Below are 19735 nucleotides of genomic sequence, written 5' to 3'. Positions count from 1 at the left end.
ATAATGAACTAGTGGAGCATTCACCTAGAAATCATTAAAAAACAAATTGTTTTCGCTATGACTTAGTAAAATTCATAGCCATTTTGCCTTTGGTTTTAACTACTACACCATCTTCCTTGAAGTTTTGTATCGTTTTCGGCATATTGCATGAAATGATTTTAAGCAGACATTGTTCATAGATATCTGGAAAAGGTGTTTTTAGTGATTGTTGTGAAAAGAAAGTGTTAATTTAATATCAAAGAATAGCTTCAGTTTGAATAAAACAGTTTACCAGCAGTGTTAATCAGGTTACATTTCAGTTACATTCTAGTTGCACGTAACCTTAGCCTTCGACCTGGTTACGGTATCGGTTATACGGTAACCAATATTAAATCTGTTGTAGTCATTTATTTCTTATGTCGTCATTTCTAAGTTACACTGTAACCTATTTTCATTGCCGGTTTCGTTTCGATGTAACTTGATCGTTTTGACGTTTGAGAATAATCAAAATTTGTTTACTTAATACCAATGTCTGTGCGGAGAAGATTCCAAGTACCATCAATTAAGTAAATAAACGCATTTACAAGAGCATTTACAACCCGTGTACCAATTGTTTATCTTTACCATTAGTAAAATTCTTGAGATCTGGTTTTTGCTTAATCCGTTCCGTTGTGTTTACAAGGAACCGTGAACAAGTTGTGGCGAAAATGTTACTAGCCGACTTTTTTTGACTTCGTAACTGCTCGTAACGGAAAATTAACTGTTTTGCGACCAGTAAGTTGATGACAGTTTGGAAAAAGGTTTCATTTGTGTCACTTGATAACTATTTGGTAACTCGTAACTGAGAGGTGACTGTTTTGCGACGACCAAGTTGTTGACAGTTCGAAAAAAAGGTTTTAATTTGGTCATTTGGTAACTACCTGGTAACTTTTTGAGATTTTTGTCACTAGAAAACTAAAAAGTAACTATTTTTAATTTTATGTAACCTAACTCGTTACAAGTATCCTAAATGTAACTGCTGGGCAACCTTTTTGTATTTTTTTATTTTTATGATTAGTTACAAGTGCTACTTGGGCTGTTTGTCTCGTCTGTCGCGTTCGTCTTGACATTACATTTTTAGTTTCTTTTTCCCTCCAGCAGATCGGTCACGTTTTTCTCTAGCAGCTATCTTCGAGCACTAAGAAATTGATTCACCCTAGCGCAAATTTAGGATTAAGAACTTTGTAAATAATTGTACATAATTCCCTTAGGTTTTTACTTACTTTTAGCGTTTTCAATCATTTTTCACACTAGATTTAATCAATTTTTTCCTGTTTTGTTCTCGATCTTAGCTGTAAGTTTTAATGTGTTTATTTATTTAGGTTAACAAATTTCCTCGTTTTTTGACAGCTTCCTCTCCAATGCTTGCATCCTGCGCACAGCCTTCGGATAGCTGTCAGGCATCCGCTCGTCGTCGCACCACAGGAACCCTGTCTCGAAACGATATCCAACACGAACCGTTGTACTTTGAAGAATCTCACGAGCGCGTTCGTTTTCGGCCGACTCCCGAATTCCGGCCGGTGTAACTCCTGCTTCCTCCATCACGTATTGGCTGGTTGCTCACTGACTCCACTGCGTGAAAATTCACCACCTCACTCGACAACGAACACTGGCTCTCCTGTCCGTAGACTGTCCAGCCTAATTGTGACCGAACACCGATTGGCTCGCCCGGTCTACCAACCCTAGATTCGAGCGGAGCGTATACGTGCATGTTGTCCAACCCGATCATCATTTTCGGTTCTTCTGCGTCTTAATCCTCAACCGGCAGGCCCTGTAAGTGGGGATAGCGTGCCGCGATCTCGCGGAATTGCATCTCCTGTTTAGGCAAAATGAGTTCCGCAACGGTGCGTTCTCGTTACGGGAACTGCTCGGTTGACCCTCTAGTGGATACCATCAGTTCCACTTTCCGAGAACCGTTTTTGATGTGCTTCATGTTCCCAGGTGCAATAGCGGATTATGTTCTCCTTGGCAGTGTCCTACGTTGCAGCGAATCTTAAAGTTGCAGCGGCTCTTTCCATGGTTATTAAGGCACAGTTCACACAACTTGAACCTTTCGACCAGCTTCAGACGTTCTGCGATGTTTAATTTTCGGAAGTCGTCGCAAAATCTGATCTTGTGATCAGTCCTCTTGCACAACCAGCACGGCTTTTCACTTTTCATATTCGGCGTCGTTTCCCTTTTGCCGGGGAAAGAGTTGTGGACGTGGACAAACTCATTCTTGTTCGGCTTCGCTCGGGCGGAACGTTCACTGTGATCGTGAAGATCTTGAGTGGAGAATTCATTGACCTCGGAGACGTCGGAGACAATACCGTTCATGAATTCGGTAAAGATTCTTAACGGAGTGCCGACTTGGTTCCGTTTGTAGCGGACACAATCCAGCTTGTAGTTTGGAGGAAGCTTATCCATAAGCTCTTGAACCAACATGGGGTTGCTCAAATGATACACGAGCTTCGCAGCTTCTAAGTGGTCACAGAGCTGCTTGACCGTTATACCGAAGTGTATGAATGTTTCTAAACGGTCGGCTCTTGGGGGGGGGGGATCTTCTGCTGAATATTGTTACGATTTGCACTCGGATTTTTCGGTAAAGTGTGAGGGGGCAAGGGCCCTTGTTTGCCTTTGTACCTGACAACACAAATTTTTCTGCTGCTTCTGTTTATCGAGTCAATCCTCTACCTTCCGATGAAAGTCTTCCACTTCTTCTTCATTCGGAATTCCACCAACAGGCCCTTGTTCTTCATCTCCATCCTCTTTATGTTCTTCTTCCTTTTCACAACCCGTACCGCCGTAGTTTTCAACCAGTACCTCTTTTGCAGTTTTGAACTGTTCACGCAGCTTGTTTCGCTTTTTGAGAAACTCTTCCTCTTCCTTCAGGCGCTGGTTCAGCAATTCCTGCTCCTGTTTCAGCTGATCTGCCTGTAACACCCGCTCTTGGTCCAATTCCATTTGGCGTAGTTCTCTCAGCATACGTAATTCCTTCTCCTTCAATACACGTTCCATTTCAAGCCGTTTTCGTTTTCCAAGGACTTCTCCTTGGCATCCATCTCTTCCTGCATTTTGCGCAGACTCTTCGATTGTCAAAACAGTACTACTCACCGAGCCAGTTTCTCCGTTCGAACTTGTCTTCTTTCCATCCGTGGAGGTCTTTTTCGACGTTGCGACAGCAGCGTACTTGCAGAAAGTTGCTACACTTCGGACAGCTCCACGGGTGGTTTGTTTTGTCTGTCTCGACTGGTCCGTTTGTTTCGTCTGTCCTATTTATCTCGTCTGTCCCGTTTGTCTCGTTTACCCCGTTTGTCACGTCTCTTCCGTTTGCCTCGCCTGTCAAGATTATCCCGTCTTTCTGTCTGTCCGTCTGTCCCGTTTCGTCTGTCCCGTTCCGTCTGTCCCATTCCGTCTGGCCCGTTCCGTCTGTTCCGTTCCGTCTGTCCCGTTCCGTTTGTCCCGTTCCATCTGTCCCGTCAGTCCGTCAGTCCTGTACTGTCTGTTTTGTTCCGTCAGTTCTGTCAATTTGTCCTGTGCCGTCTGACCTATCTGTCACTGTGTCAGTCTACCCGATGAGTTTCCGCAATAAAGTGCGACCAATTAAGTGTTCCTTAGGTCTGTCTGTATAGCAAAGCCTAGGTGCTACATTCCATTATCGAAACTTGACCTTCTGTTTTTATTCGACAGACTTCGCAGCCAACTGTTAGAGTGCAGGACAATTGCAGGGCCAGTTGCTACGATCCTATTGACTCTAACAGCCTCTCCCAGTCGAGATTCGAACATGCGACGACTGGCTTATTAGGCCAGCGTCATACCTCAAAGCCAACTGGGAGTCTGTCTGTATATATGTACTTAATAGAGTCAAAAACTAATGATGATGATGATGATGATGACTCAACTTAATACACTCAAAAACTTCTGAATTGATCGTCATGATGACTTACAGGGTAACGGCAACAGTTTTCGCCAGGGCACCAGTTTAGGTTTTGAATTTTATCTTTTTCTGACACAGTAATGTTCCGATTTTGTCAGGTCCAGATTTTGTCTACCCCCGATTTTATCAGCTTTTTATCCCGATTTTGTCAGCCTATAAATTTTGTTTAACTTTTGTGCTTTTAAACATGATTTATAAAACTTTTCAGCCTGCTTGAAACTATTCTGATTCTCTGGGGAGAGTTTCTGAATAAAATGATGCCTTCTTGCGAGTAATTCGGAGTCAAAATTAGGGTATTTTTATAGTTAAAGTTCTATAGTTCCTAAACAAGCAAAGAGTGATACTACATTCAGCAATGTTGTGTATTTTTACTATTTGTATAACTTTGTAAAACAAACAAAAAAGTCATACAACAACTACAAAAACAGCTATCAGGATTTTTCTATCTTTGCTTAAGAGATAGAAGGTCACTGTCTTTAGCAAAATTTCTTGTAATAATATTCTGTAAAACTTTGCAGAACACAAGAAAAATTAATTTTTTATTGCACTTTTAGGGGGATTAATGAAAATTTGAGTTCCGCTGGACAATAGTACTTTTAATTTTAACAAACTCTTCCAAAGGATCCGTAAACCTAAAACCAAGTTTTCCCGCTCAAAGCTAATGCGCACCAAAAAAGGTTCTGAACCGGTGTGCTGTGCCCGGTTCATTGAGCTTTCGGTTGACCAATTGAGGGTTAAAATTTATTTTTTAGTAGATGTCTTCGATATTGCAAGGTCTTAAGTCTTGAATTTTGAAAAAAAAATTTTGAAAATTTTTTTTCCGATTTTGTCAGTTTCCCCGTTTTGGCAGCCCTGAATTCAACATGGGGCTGACAAAATCGGAACATTACTGTATTATTTATTCATGAATTGAAGAAATTTAAATCTGTCGAGCATTTAAAGTGAGTACGTAATCTCATGCAAATTTTAACCAGAGATTTGAAATTTTACTACTAAATGCGCCACTATTGGTACGCTTACCCTATTAATATTTATTCGCGACAGATACATATTTCGCCTACGACTTGCATTAATGTCTGTTTTTCGAACTTGTATTTAGTATTTTTGTACTTTTGTACTCAGTTTAACTTAGTGGCGTGATTTAAAGAAGAGAAAAAGAATCATTTTATACTTTCCCGAATGAAAATAAAATAATTTGAACTTGCTAGGGACATCACCTCGACCGGTGGCTTTGTAGAACTCTTTACGTACATTTCGTCATCCATGAAGATGAATGCTTCGTACTTCATAAGAATCTCATTGTACAGCTATTGGGCACGTCTTTTAACCACAAGATTCTGCTTCAGCGTCCCGTTTGGTTACTTCCTGAACCGAAAAGATTGAAATCCTTCTCGCAGAATAGTACTTCTGACGGTGCTTTGACTAGCATTGAATTTCTTGGCGATTTCGTAAACCGACAGCCTTAGGGGTACCTAGTCCTAATCCTTCTCAACTTCTTCAAATGCAGTTTCCGATCCATGATTCGACTTAGACGCTTGCTATGTTCCTTCCGAAAATGTGAAGACCAAAGAAGTTCAACGACCTCGCGATTAATGAACTTGATCACGACCGATTTTTAAAGTGAGTATCTAAAATTAATTTTCGGTTCCATCAAATCTAACTTATTTGAACGAAAATTAATTGTGTCAAACTTTTCAGCACTGACATATTTCACAACAAAATGTTGTTAAAACATTCCAGATCCGACCACTTGGAGCACTGCATTAAAACAAGTTCAGTTTCTATTTTAAAGCAGCACCACCGTGTTCTAGCCCCTCTTCTGGCAGAAATTTTCAACGAGATAATTGAAACAGATTTATACCTCGACAGCCTCAAAATAGCAAGAGTAGTACCCATATTTGAGGTGAAGGTCGTCAGAGTCCAGTTGCTAGTGCAGTTTTACTGATTTCAGTACTTGTTGCTACTATCGTTTTGTTTTTGAATAGAGTTGCTAGTAGTAGGTAATAATCTGTTATGAACAATTATGAAACGTAGAATCGCGTATTCATTTTTGCTGTTGAACTAGATCCGACAGTAATTCTATCACAGAAAATGTTGTTTACGGTGAATTTTATGGATTATCTACGAATGGCCGAAACACAAATGGCCGAATCACGAATTGCCGAAATAACAAATGGCATAATATATCTAATGGCCGAATCACGAACGGCCGAATCACAAACGGCCGAATCATGAATGGCCGAATCACAAAACCTAGGAAAATGCATGCACCTAAATAGTAGTGGTTTCTGCGGGGGGGCTGCTTCCGACGGCGGGCCACCGGCGAACACTCGCGGCCTGCGGCCGTCTCGCCCTGAATCATCTAGGAAATATTTGGTTCTAACACGATCAATAGGCCTCGCACCCTATAATAAACAAAAATCATTCGCGCTTAGGGGAAGAAACAACAATCAATCATCTATACTGTATCTACCAAAATAAGTAGTAAATCTTGTTTTCCTGAAACTAAGGTACAGAATTTTACGAAAAGCATTTTCCTTCGCCTATCATTGACGCTGATCATCACAGAGCTGCGAGTGGAACGAAAGGCAATAGAGGGGAAAATTTTAAAGGTTTTTCGAGGGGATGTTTCAAATTCGCGGAGAGAAATAGATGAAAAAAAAATTATTCAACATGTGTAAGTTCTAACAAAATGAGCAATAAAATGTTGGTTGATTTGGGCATTCCGGGAAAATTCGGTCTTTCGTTATTCAGCCTTTCGTGATTCGGCCATTTGTGATTCGGCCTTTTGCGATTCGGCCTTCTGTGACTGTTATTGGAATTCGACCGTTTGGATTTCGGCCATTCTTAATTCGGCCATTCGGTACCGGTACGGTTCGGCTTTATACTCAGTGAATTTTATAAGTATATTATTGACACTCTACGACCTTTAATTTGATAGCGAAAATAATTGGTCAATTTTATGCTCACATGTTTAAGCTGGCATCACTCCATATATACGTCCGTTCCCTAGGCAACGTACAACAACGACGGTCTTGGATTCGGAATTGCAATCGAAACGAAGTGAAGTTTTTCCTATTGAATTGATGATTGAGTGAACTGTTTGGGAAAAATCATTATAGTATCTTACTAAATAACTGTTCGGGTGGTAAATTAAAGGTTTCTGTGCCTCAAGTTAAGTTTCGCGAGTGATGTGACGAATGGAACGGCCGAAAAAAATTAATGAAAAATCGACAGCTAAAAAGTGAAAATCTAGTGATGAATTTTAATTGGGTAGAAATCACAGTATTTAGTGTAATTTATGCCCCAAAAAGTAATAGAACCTATAGAATGCAATGTTTAGTGCTTCGAGTTGCAAGATCTTATTACGGCTAGCAGGTTAATTGCCGTTAAATGTGCAATCGTGGATTAAGATATTCTTAAAACTTATTGTTTTAAATTATTTCTTAATTACAGTCAGTCCACAATCATCGGCTTTATCTGCCGATTAATAAGTGAATATTATACTAATCGCTTGATAAGATTGTTACCCATAAGTATCAGTAGCAGTAGGTGACATTTAAGCGGAAATTAACAGCTAAAGCGAACATGACTCGCAATTGTGTGTGACCCATGATTGTGGACTGACTGTATAATTGATTCACTGTTAGTGAAAGTTTGATTTTGGTATTGAAGCTTTTGGAGCGTCTTACGAAAATACGTAATCTGAAATTAAAGAAAGGAAAAACCTTTTTCCAAATTAAATTCCACTATTAATATTTTACTCACGACAGATACGTATTTCTCCTACGACCTGCAGGCTTCATCAGTGTCTCGAAATTCGAAAACAGACATGGATGAAGCCTGCAGATCGTACACGACTTCATCCGTGTCTGTTTTCGAACTTCGAGATACTGATGAAGCTGCAAGACGTAGGCGAAATTCGTATCTGTCGTGAATAAAATATTAATAGAGGAATGTAATTTGGAAAAAGTTTTTTCTTTTCTTTGTTTTAATACGTCAAGAAACAATACATATTTCAGTAACTAGCATGATTGTCTAATTGTCGTCTGTGCTTGGATAGTAAACCGACCACACTGAAAATGTATGTGAAAATTCTACTTTGAAACTTTTGGTTTTTCATTATTTATCAATTGAAAAACAATATTATACTAATTAAAATACAATTGCCAGATCTTTCCGGAATCGATTGGTTTACACACCTATGAAAGCCGTTCAGAATTGACAGATATTAATTCCAAATTTCTCATTTTTTCGTGACGTTCGCATTTTTAGAACGCCACCCTATCTTGCCGTATGACGTAGCCCTACGTCAAAAATCAGTGTATCTAGCAGCATTTTTAAAAGCAATTGCACTTCTTGCGTTTTCATAACAACTTGTTCTGTGATATGGCTACCATGCAGCCAGGAGAATGCGAACGCTGCGGTTATCCATAGTTTAAAAGAGGATTACCGCTGAATAATACGCTTTTGAGTGGTTTCACTTGTATTAATGTTATTGCGTTGCCAAAAATCGACTATCACATAAACCTCTGCTGGATCAAATCGATAAAAAATAGTTTATTGCAGTCAACCGTGATGTCAACATGCTCACTCTATACAAGGAATCTCGTTGTTTCCTGTCAGTTTTTCAACTTATGACTTGGCAAACGAATCACGGTACAGCACTATGCGGTCTGAGTTCGTTTAAATATTCAATATAACGCAAATGACTGACTAAGCAGTATCCAAATTGAAAAATTTATCGAACACGAAAAATATGACAGTTTGAACGAATCACCATCGCAGCCAGCTTGCTTGGATTCCCTTAGCAGCCAACTTTCAATATGTCTACAAACCATGAACAGTCAGTCCCCTCGTTACATTAATCTTCGTTCGTTCGTTCGTTCGAGCAGTCAAATTGAAATCTCTCCAATTTATACCCAATAACCATTTTTCGTCCAAAACATTGGCCCCGATTTCACGATTTCAATCACATTAAATTATGCAAATGTCAGTTTAATACCCTGCTAAACTGCCAATTGTCTGGCGGCCGTCGATGACGACGTCGATCGGCAGCAGCATAAAAACAAGCGAATCGAATTTCATGTCACCCCGAAGCGCCGCCCGGCCGTCCGGGTGGCGGGGCCAACGTCCGAGACGGTGTATTCATATGATTTACGCAGCCCATCGATGGGTTTTCTTCTTCGCTTTTATAAATATTAAATTATGTACCTCGTTCAGGTCATCAATCATCGCCGCTGTCATCTCCGTGTCGTGCAGGGCGTCGTCTATCTCCTCCAGGATGCCGAGCACTTCCTTGGTTTTGGCGGCGTAAACGTTACCGATCTCGGGCTGTTGCTGCTTGAGGGCCTCCCGGGACACGTTGACCACGTTGACGTCCTGTGTCAATATGCTCTGCTCGTTGGCGCTCAGCAGCCAGTTCTGCTCCCGCTCGTTATACTGCCGTATGCTATCGCACCAGATGTGCAAATATTTCCGCAAATCGGCCGGATCGAATGCGTTCGGTAGACCGTTGCATCGCATGTACTGCTGCCACTGTGCGGGAGAAATAATTACAAACCCAGTCAGTATTTGGTGAGTTAGTTAGTACCTGCTACATACATGCTGGATTGGTGCTTCGATAAGAGATTACATGGCCACCACCCCTCCCCGATAATGCGGACAATGTGCGGTTGTGTTGGGTGGCATCTTTCGATAACAAGATGATTAATATTAGCACACCAAATTCAACCCAGGGACCAATTAGGGACCACTACTGGGATGTACATGAATAAATTTAAGATAAACTGGGGCGAACTTTTGGGTTGGGGTTGGGTTGGATAGACGCATCGACTGACGTAAAGCATACCATTGGATATGCCTTTGCTAGTTCACTGGCGTGCCAAGGCTGGGACACACTGGGGCACGTGTACCTCACCTTCTCTTTAAAATTTAATATAACACAAAATAATTTCAATAGCTCAGAACTCCACAATTTACAATTTAATCTGCCACTATTTTTGCGATAAGTAAATTAACTGCGTAAAAATAGTTTCTGTTTCAAGTCCACTGAACTTGAATAGCTATAAATTAAATCTCAAGTTTACTTTCTAGCTCAATTTAAGCCTAATTCCATGTCCAATTTTAAATCCTTTCAAGTTCAACTTCAAGTCCGATTTCAAATATAGTATCAAGTTTAATTTAAAACCAATTTAGGCAAACTATTTTTAACGTTTTTGTCATCCCCCCTTGAAAATTGTCTTAAAATTTTTTTTTTAATTCTATATTAGAGAGGTTTTCAGCCTGCGGCTGGTTCGCCTCTTTTGTCTTAAAATTCAATCATCCCCCTGTATACGTGTCACACACTTCCCATTGTATGACTGCTCTTTGTTTCTCCCACCGAGAAGGTAGACTGTTATCTACTCGATCAGTGCGGTAGAAACAAAGTATGTTGCCAATAATCGCACTGCAAGTCTCGTGATTGAAAACCGATTTATTTTTGGACTATATCGAAATTTTCAGGTTCATCCAGTTAGTCATCCTTCGCATGGGACACTTCCTTCCTTTTCAAAATGGTTTACGTCATGACCGCGTATGGTCAGATCGAGAAAATAAGAAAGAAAAAATAGAAAAAGGGGAAAAAGACAAAAGAGAAAAAGAAGAACAAAAAAATTAAAAAAAAATAAATAAGAAAGAAAAATTGTGACAAAATGTGAGCGAAATGGGACACAAAAAGATGGAAACGTGGAAAGAAGAGAACGGGAGCAAAAAAGGGAAAAAGAGGCACAAAAAAGGAGTCTTACCAGAAAACGGGGGAGGAGAAAAGAAAATAAGGCTGATACAAATTTGAAAAAAAGTTTATGTCACCCCCCCCTTTGAAAATTTTCGAAATGTGAAGGGGCAAAAAAATAAAGTGTCATATTAGTCTGTTGCATTTTTTAGTGACAAGCGGATTTTTTCACAGTTCAATGAGTTTACATCTCTAAATTATACAATATGTGCAAAGTTATAGTTATCTCGTTAGTCTCGATCAACTTTTTTTCACCAACTAAGCTTTCTGATTCTGCTGCAAGTCATAGGCAACTATTGTGCTTAATCTTTAAGTTCCCGACGTCGAAAATTGGTGTGCTTGCAATCAGACTTTCGGCTTGATTCCATTTTAATTTACCATGTTTTAAAAGAATTAGATGGAGGCAACAATCAATTAAACAATATATTAGTGAAATTTGGTACCGCTTTTGACGGAGATATTCCGATTTTTGAATTGCAGTGGGATTATTTTTTCCCTCAAAGGTACTAGATAAGATAAAAATAGAAACACAATTTTTTGGGTTTTCGGGGCTCAAAATTGGTCGTTTTACTCCGTAATGTCCAAGTAACTACCGTAATTTTGGAGGTACTCAACGATACAGTTTTTACCATTCATTGGATGCATGCAGCATGCAGGATGTCACTGAACTGTTCGAAACTTGAAATTTTCGAGACGGTGTGCATCCTTAATAGACAAAGGAGAGGCCTTCCGAGCAAGGATTGACAACAAAAGTATATCAAAATTATTACATATTCTGCTGTTGATATCAACTAGAAAACATGTTTTGTTACCAACTCAAAATGGCACTTATGATGTATCAGACTTTACTATCATTTTGTTTTCATTTTTATTGAAAGAAAATTTGTTGACAGATTCTATTTATGATGTAAATGAACCTTCAATATTTAAATTAATCTATTTTCATATAAATTTTTTTCTAGTTAAATGGTTGGTTCAAATTATATGATGATAGCAAAATGATGATGATATAATAGTAAAATGACAACTAATTCTGCTTTCCTATTAATATTGTGTAACAGCAAGATAAGTATTCCGTTTGATATTTTTGATAACAAAAGTAGTATTCAATTTAATTTCACGGCTTGGAATTTTTGCAATCATTTTTGATATTTTAACCGCTAAGTCGACCAAAATGAAATCACACCGAGTATTCAAAATCCGTTACATCAAGATATCAAATTTTGTTTTAAATTTGCTCTAAAACTTTGCTTGGGCTGATATTCATGACTAAAAGGTTGACCAAGAAACGTGAATAGCTTCAGAGATTTGTTTTCTTAAAACATATCGATAGCACAGCATAAGTGTTCCAAGTAATAAAGTGACAGGGACCTAAACTGCCATTTTCACACTATGGTTAGATTACGATACTATGTCGTGGTTACCGAGTTCTGAACTAGTAAGTAACACGGATTTCGATTATTAAAAAAGCAAGGTAACTAACCGAATGATACGGAGGTTCAAAACAAAATTAAGACCAAGTTATACGTTTGTGGCTCTCTAAGGTGATCCTGTGGCACTCCACTATTATCAAACTGCTTCATCTCTACCAGGATGCTTACTTACAGGATGTGCTTGGGTCGAAAATTTTTGAAGTTTGAAAGGGTTGAACTAAAATTTAACTACTGTACAAAATATTTATATTAAAATTTTAATAAATATGGAAAAATAAACGCTGGTTTCTTCTCTTTTGTTTGGTTATTGAAGGTTTAATATTATTATTTTTTTCTTGCCCCCCCCTTCAACAATATTTTGAGACCAGGACATAAACTTTTTTTCAAATTTGTATAAGCCTAATATGAGAAAAACAAAATAGAAAAGGAGGAAACGATAAGATGAAAATCCGAAGCTGGGAAATTGAGAAATGAGAACAAAAAAAGATGAAAATGAGGAGACAATAAATGTAAACGGAAGATAAGCGAGATAAAACGAAAAATACGTCGTGCCAGATAAGCAGGAAAAGCAAAAAAAGAGCAGAGAAAAACAAAAGACTAGAAGAAGAGGTAACGGGATAGAAAACAAAAAACAAGACGGGAAAAGAGAGAAAAAAAATAAAAGAAAAAAGACGACCAATAAAAAGTAAAACAAGAGGAAAATGCGCACTGAAAATGACAGGAAAAGAAGAGACAGAAGAAACAGTAGACGGAACACGAAGGACAGAAAAAAATAATCGTAGAAAAGGTGGGAAATCGGGTGAGAAAAAGAGGGAAAGCAAGATAAGCAAGGGAAAACGGAACAGAAAACATGAGAAACCATAAGGGAAAAGGAAGACTAGCGAGAGAGGAAACGAGTAGAACAGGAAAAAGACGTAATAAAGAGGTTAAACTGGATATAACTGGATGCTCTTTTTATAAAGAGAAAGATGGGCCAAATTGGAACAGAAAATGAAGAAAGAAACACGAAATACAGGCTAAACAAAGAGGTAAAACGGAAGAGAAAAACACGGAAAAACGAGAGGGCAACGGGAAAAGGAAGAGAAGACAGAAAAAAAATCCAAAAAAAAGAAAACAGAGACGAAAAATGAGGAGATAAAATGAGTTGGAAAAAGAGGAAAACTGGAAGAAAGGAATAAGGGAAGAAAACATACAGAAAACGAGAATGAAAACTACAAAAAATAAAAAAAATGGAACACTGAAACAGAAAAAAAAATAAAAACGAGAAATAAAAGGAAAAACCGAAGAAAAACGTATAAATGAGTGCAAAAACCAAGAAAACAGTACAAAAGAGAAAAAGAACGTAGAAAATACAGTGTTACGTCTAGTGGCCAACGTTGAACAAGCTCCTTACTCTGGTATTCAATCGTGTGGAATTGGGATAAAGTGGCCTATTTCGGCCTGATGTGTATCGGTTTAATCACCTCCGGAAATGTAACACAAATAATATCGGCGAAGTTTCGGTTTAATTATTCACTTCGATAACTTTATTAGAGATTCAACTGTTTAATTAACCGTGAAGCGAATAGCCAGTAGCCGATAGAATTGAATTATTTGATTCTGAGGGAAACGCGTCTTATCGTAATGGCTGCCTTCCAAAAGTGATCCGAAAACTTATGCTACCGCTACCATATTCTGAAAATTAGGGAAAGAGAATAGAAAAAAGGAAAAATAAAGAAAAAAGAAAAACAGTAGACAAACGGGTTAAAACAAAAACAAACGAAAAAAAACCGGAAAAGGAGGAGAGCAGGACATAATAAGAGAAAGGACGAAAGAGAGAAAAAATATAGAAAAAGACCGTACACTTCAGACAGAAAACAAAAAAAATCGTGAAAGAAGGAAAAGCGGATGAAAAGGACGAAAAATGTAACAGAAAAGGTGGAAAAACAGAAAAGCAAAAGAGAGAAAACAGAACAGAAAATAAAAGAAAGGAAGACCAGCGAGAGAGAGAAAAACGAAAACGGGAAAAAGCGGAAAAAACGGGCATAAAAGAAGCTAAACGAGATATAAAAGGAGCCTGGTGGGTAAAATGGGACTGCAAAATGGGAATAAGATAGGAAAATGGAATAGACAAAGAAGAATTAAAAACAGGAAATAATGAAGATAAACGAGAGCAACAGACGAAAAGACAAGAGAGAAAAGGGAAAAAGAGAACAAAAATCAAATAAAATTTTCAGAAATGAAAAAACGATGAAAAACGAGAAGGAGAAGAAGACTAAAAAACGAAAAAGGAAAGAGAACGGACGAGAAAGAGATGAGTGAAAAATAATAGGAAAAACAGGACTGAAAATAAGACAAGATGGAATAGTAAACGAAGAAAAACGGAACAAAAAGTGAAAAAACGAGTTTAGAAAAGAGAAAACAAAGAACAGAAAGGAGGCAAAATGTGAAAAATCCACTGACGAAAATGTCAATCCTAATTTCAAGTGAAATTTCGTGTCCAAAGAAAAGAAGAAAATACAGCAAGAAAGCAGGAAGATTGAGAAACGAGACCAGAAAAAAAAATAAAAAAAAATGAAAGCGGAAGACAATCGGGATAAGATAAAATAAACATTGCGACAGAATAGGAGGAAAAGCAGGACGTAATAAGAGGAAGAACGAAACAGAGAAAACGGAAAAAATAGAAAAGGGATTGACGGGACAGAAAAACAATAAACTAGTCAGAAAAAGAAGAAAAAATGAAAAACAAAAACAGAATGAAATAGGGAAAATGAGGACTGAAAAGGGCACCAACGGACGGAATATAGGAAAGAACAATAAAATAGAGAAGAAAAAGGAGGAAACGAGAAAGACGTAAACTGGAAATGCAACAGGGAATTCGAAACGGGCAAAAAAGCAGAAAAAATGAGTGAAAAAACAAGAGGAAAACAGGACTGAAAATAAGAAAATATATAGTAAACGAAGAAAAATGAATCAATGAAACAGAAAAACGGAACTGAATAGAGAAAAACAAGTGGAAAATGCCGACTAAAAAGCGCGAATGAGTAAACTGAAAAAGGAAAACGTGTCGAATAGATTGAATACGGGACAGAAAAAGAAAAAAACATCATAACAGAAAATGTGGAAAAGCAAGTAAACTAAAGAGGGAAAATGGAACAGAAAACAAGAGTAACTAAAAGGTAAGAATAACTATTGAGAGAAAAAAAATAATCGAAAGACGGGATGTAAAAAGGGCAAGAAAATGACGGGATGTAAAAAGGGCAAGATGGGACAAATGGGAAGTGGGAATGAATGGAGGAATGGGAGAAAGTGATACAGAAACAGAAAAACGAGAAAAACGGGAAAAACGATCTAAAGAAATATGTGAAATAGGAGACAGGAAGATGAATAAACAAGAGCGAAAGTGAAAAAAAGTGATAGAAAAGAATTAAAATAGGATGTCTTAGAGAGTAAAGAAAGGAACAGATGAAAACGAAATGAGAAATAAAAAGAGACAGAAAAAAACGAAAACGGGCAAAAAAATTGTTGAAAAATAAGAGGAAAAACAAGAGGTAAAACAAGAGTGACAAAAAGAAATACGAAAGAAAAAGAGGAAAACGGTTGGAAAAACAAAAAAGTGAGTGAAAAAACAAGAAAATCGTACAAAAAAGAAATGACTGGGAAAACAAAAAGTGGAGAAACGGGATTGGAAGAGATAAAATAAACTGAAAAGAAGCAAAATGTGTGAAATACAGAAATGTAAAATGTCAAGCCTAATTTCAAGTAGAACTTCGTGTCTAAAAAAATTAAAAGTGAAAATAGAAGGAATGGAAAAAAGAAAAAGCAGAAAAATTGAGGAACGAGAACAGGAAAAAGGAAACTAGAAAAATAAAAATAAACATTGTGACTGAAAAAGAGGAAAAGCAAGACACTTTTAGAAAAATGTAAGAAGAAAAAGAAAATACAGCAGCAGCAAAAGAGAAAAATGGCAGACAAAAAACGAAAAAAGGAACAAGGAAGAGAGAAACAAAAGGAAAATAAACTCTGGAAATGGCAAAAAAAACGGTCAGGATAAGAAAAGAAAGAGGAAACAGTCAGCAGAAAAAGGAAAAGAAAAAAAATATCGTAACAGAAATGGTGGACAAAAAAGTATGCAATAGAGGGAAAGCGAGATAGGGAAAACAGAATAGAATACAAGAGAAGCTAAAAGGAAGAAAAAGACTAGCGAGCGAGAAAAAAAAAGATAATCGATAGAGCAAACCCGGGGAACGAAAACAGAGGCTAAACGGGATATAAAAGGAGCAAGACGGGACAAAATGGGAATGGGAATTGGGAATGAGATGGGTAAATAAACCAGAAAAAGGAAGAAGAGAAAATAGGAAAAATGGACTAAAAAACGTTAAATGGAAGAGAAAAAGACGGAAAACGAGAAAACAAAGGAAAAAAGGGATCTAACTAGAATAAAAATGGCAGAAAAGAAAAAAATTAAGATGAATAACGAGAAAGAGAAAAAGACGAGAAATGGAAACGGAAAAAAGAAAAAGGGAAGAGAACGTATGGAAAATGAAAACTGCAGAAAATAGTGAAAAAAAGGAAAAACGACTGAAAATAAGAAAAATGAAACAATGAAACAAAAAAATGGGACAAAAATAGTGGAAAAACGGGATTGGAAAAGAGAAATAATAAACAGAAAAGCAGTGAAATATGCGGAAAATGTCAATCGTAGTTTCAACTTTGTGAAAATAAAACGGATTACAAGCGGGATAAGATGAAAAAAGCATCGTTACAGAAAAGCAGGACATAATAAGAGGACAAACGGAACAGAGTAAATGATAAAAATAAAAAAGGAATTACCGGAACGAGAGATAAAAATAGGAAAAATAGAACAGACAAGACACAACGACAACAACAAGAGGACAATGAGGACTGAAAAGGGCAAAAAATGGAACAATTAGAGGATACAGTAGGCAGAAAAAAGGCAAATGAGACACATTGACGGGAAGGGATGGGACAAAAAAAGAAAACAATCGTAACAGAAAAGGTGGGAAACGAGACGAGAAAGGGAACTAAAAAGGATAGGAAAACTACGAAAAGAGAAAAAAAGTTAACCGACGGAGGAAACGCTAACAACAGGAAAATACAACAGGAATATACAAGGAACAAGATGGAAATGGGAATGAGATGGGAAAATGGGACCGAAAAAGAAGAAAAGATAAACAGGAAAAATAAACTAATTATGAAGGTGAAATAGAACTTTTTTATCGACTGGATTCAATTGTAACTGTTAATATTTGGCAGGGCAGTCTTCGGAGAAATTTATCAAGACTGAAGTTTGATGTTTTCCCGACGTTTCGACACTTTGTTGGTGTCTTTTGCAAGGCGTAGACTAAATGATATTACCCCTTGAAAAAGAGACCAACAAAGTGCATCTAAAAAAGGAAAACAGATAAAAACAAGTAACGACATGGTAAGGAGATGAAAATAGGTAGAAAATCACGCAAACAGGAAACGGAAAAAGGGAAGTGGACAGACGGAAAACGGTAAAGAAAACTACAAAACAATTAGGCCATAGCAAATCATTTTCAAAGTTTTTGTCAACCCCCCCCCCCCTGGAAATTGGCTTGAAAAGTCGGGGGGCAAATAAACAATTTGTAATAATTTTTTTTTATAAAATCAATTGTTTGTGGGCTCTACAGTCTGAGAAACTCGAAAAATGAGTGTACGAGTTGAGTTAACGCTTCTAACACGAAATAGAAATGGAAGTTCAAACAGTGGAATTTCCGAAACTCGGCCAAAAAAAATTTCTTTCGTTTTTGTCTTTTTGTTCGTAGATTTTTGCATGAAAAATAACAACGTATTTATTAAAAGCAAGAATAGATTTGGTTTTCGCTTCAAGTAAAAATGTCTAAAATGCATTTATTTTTTGCTCGATTAAAAAATTCTCTTTGTGTCTTTTTCGCCCCCCCCCCCCCTTTCAGTGGCCCAACACCGAAGGGACATAAACTTTTTTAAATATATGTAATGGCCTAAACAGAAAAGAGGTGAGATGGGTGAAATTCAAAAACGAAAAATGTCAATCGTAGTTTCAAGTGAAATTTCGTGTTTAGAGCAAAGAAAAGAAGAAAATACAGGACAAGCAAAGAAAACGGAAGGCAAGCAGGAAGAAAGAGAAAGGATAAAAATAGAAAAGGAATTAGACGAAAGACAAGAGATAAAACAGAGAAAAATGGAACAGTAAACGAGAAAAAATGGAACAATGCAACAAAAAATGAAACAGAAAAAAGAAGTACGAGAAAATAAGAGGAACAACTGAAGGAAAAAGAAAACCCATGAAAACAGTACAAAAGAGAAAAAGGAACAAAAGGTGAAAATCGGGGTTGAAAAAGTGGAAAAAAGAATCAGAAAAGAGACAAAATATGTTAAATCCAGAGACGAAAAATCCTCATTTCAAGTCTAAACAAGATTAAAAGAGGAAATACAGGAAGGAATGAAAAACGAAAATACAGATGCAGGAAAATTGAGAAACGAGAACAGAAGAAACTACAAACGACAAATTGGATAAGCTGGACATCTAAAATTAAAAAAGAAGAAAACTTATCCAATTTAATTCTACTATGTATATCGAAAGTTCGAAAACAGACACTGAGGAAGCCTGCAAGTCGTAGGCGAAATACGTGTCTGTCGTGAATAAAATATACATAGTAGAATTAAATTGGATTTTTTTCTTTTATTTTTAGTTTTAGGTTTTGTATTCTACTAAGACGCTCTAAAAACTTCAGTAAGCTGGGCATTATAAAATGAAAAACGAAACAAAGAATAAGAAAATGGCTAGAAAAGAAGAGAAAGAGAAAATAGCAGGCAGAGAAAGCGAAATGAGACAAATATACAGAAGACGAAAAAAAAATAAAAAAAATCGTAACAGGAAAGGTGGGAAAACAAGACAAGAAAGGGAAAATGGAAGAGAAAACAAGAGAAACTACAAGGAAAATGAAGACTAGCGAGAGGAAGAAAAAACATAACCGGCAGAGGAAACGCCGCGAACGGGAGAGGTTAAACGGGATATGAAAGCAGCAAGAAGGGACAAAATGGGGGTTTCAGTTCGAATGGGAAATGAGAATGAGAGGGGTACATTTTCCCTAACGAACTAAAGAAAAATGTTAAACGGGAGACAGAAAGGCGAAAAAATGAGTGAACAAAAGAAAAAAAGGGAGCCAAAAACATGACAGAAAAGAAGAAAATGGGGCATCTAAAAGAGAAAAAAAAAACGGAACTGGTGAAGACAATAAACTAAGAAAAATAGAACAACAAAACAGAAAAACAGGAACCAAAACAAAATAAAAGTTACAGGAAGGAAGTAAATCGGAGCATCTAAAAGAGGAAACACGGAATAGACGAAGTCGAAAAACGAGAAATAAAAAAGTGAAAAAGGGAATAGGGAAGAAAATGGACGGAAAACGGAAAAGAAAACTGCAAGAGTAGTGAAAATAAGCGACTAAAAATATAAAAAACATAAAAACAGGAAGAGAAAAAACGGAACAAAAAGTTGAAAATGGGATTGCAAAAGAGAAACAATGAACAGGAAATAGGTAAAATGTGTGAAATCCAAAGACAAAATATTTCAATCGTAGTTTCAATTGA

General features: G+C 37.2%; 1 protein-coding gene across 1 annotated transcript in view; it reads right to left on the bottom strand.

Annotated features, from left to right (window-relative positions):
- Positions 1–19735, bottom strand: part of LOC128744030 (dynein axonemal intermediate chain 7) — a 100295-nt gene that overhangs the window by 54674 nt on the left and 25886 nt on the right. The window contains exon 3 of the mRNA XM_053840771.1: positions 9149–9472. Coding sequence (XP_053696746.1) covers positions 9149–9472 — 324 coding nt within the window. The remainder of the gene's footprint in view (positions 1–9148; positions 9473–19735) is intronic.

This window comes from Sabethes cyaneus, chromosome 3 (assembly GCF_943734655.1).
Source record: "Sabethes cyaneus chromosome 3, idSabCyanKW18_F2, whole genome shotgun sequence".
NCBI classification, from domain to species: Eukaryota; Metazoa; Arthropoda; class Insecta; order Diptera; family Culicidae; genus Sabethes; species Sabethes cyaneus.
The sequence above is the reverse complement of the archived record's forward strand: the minus strand, read 5'-3'. Positions and strand labels throughout refer to the sequence as shown.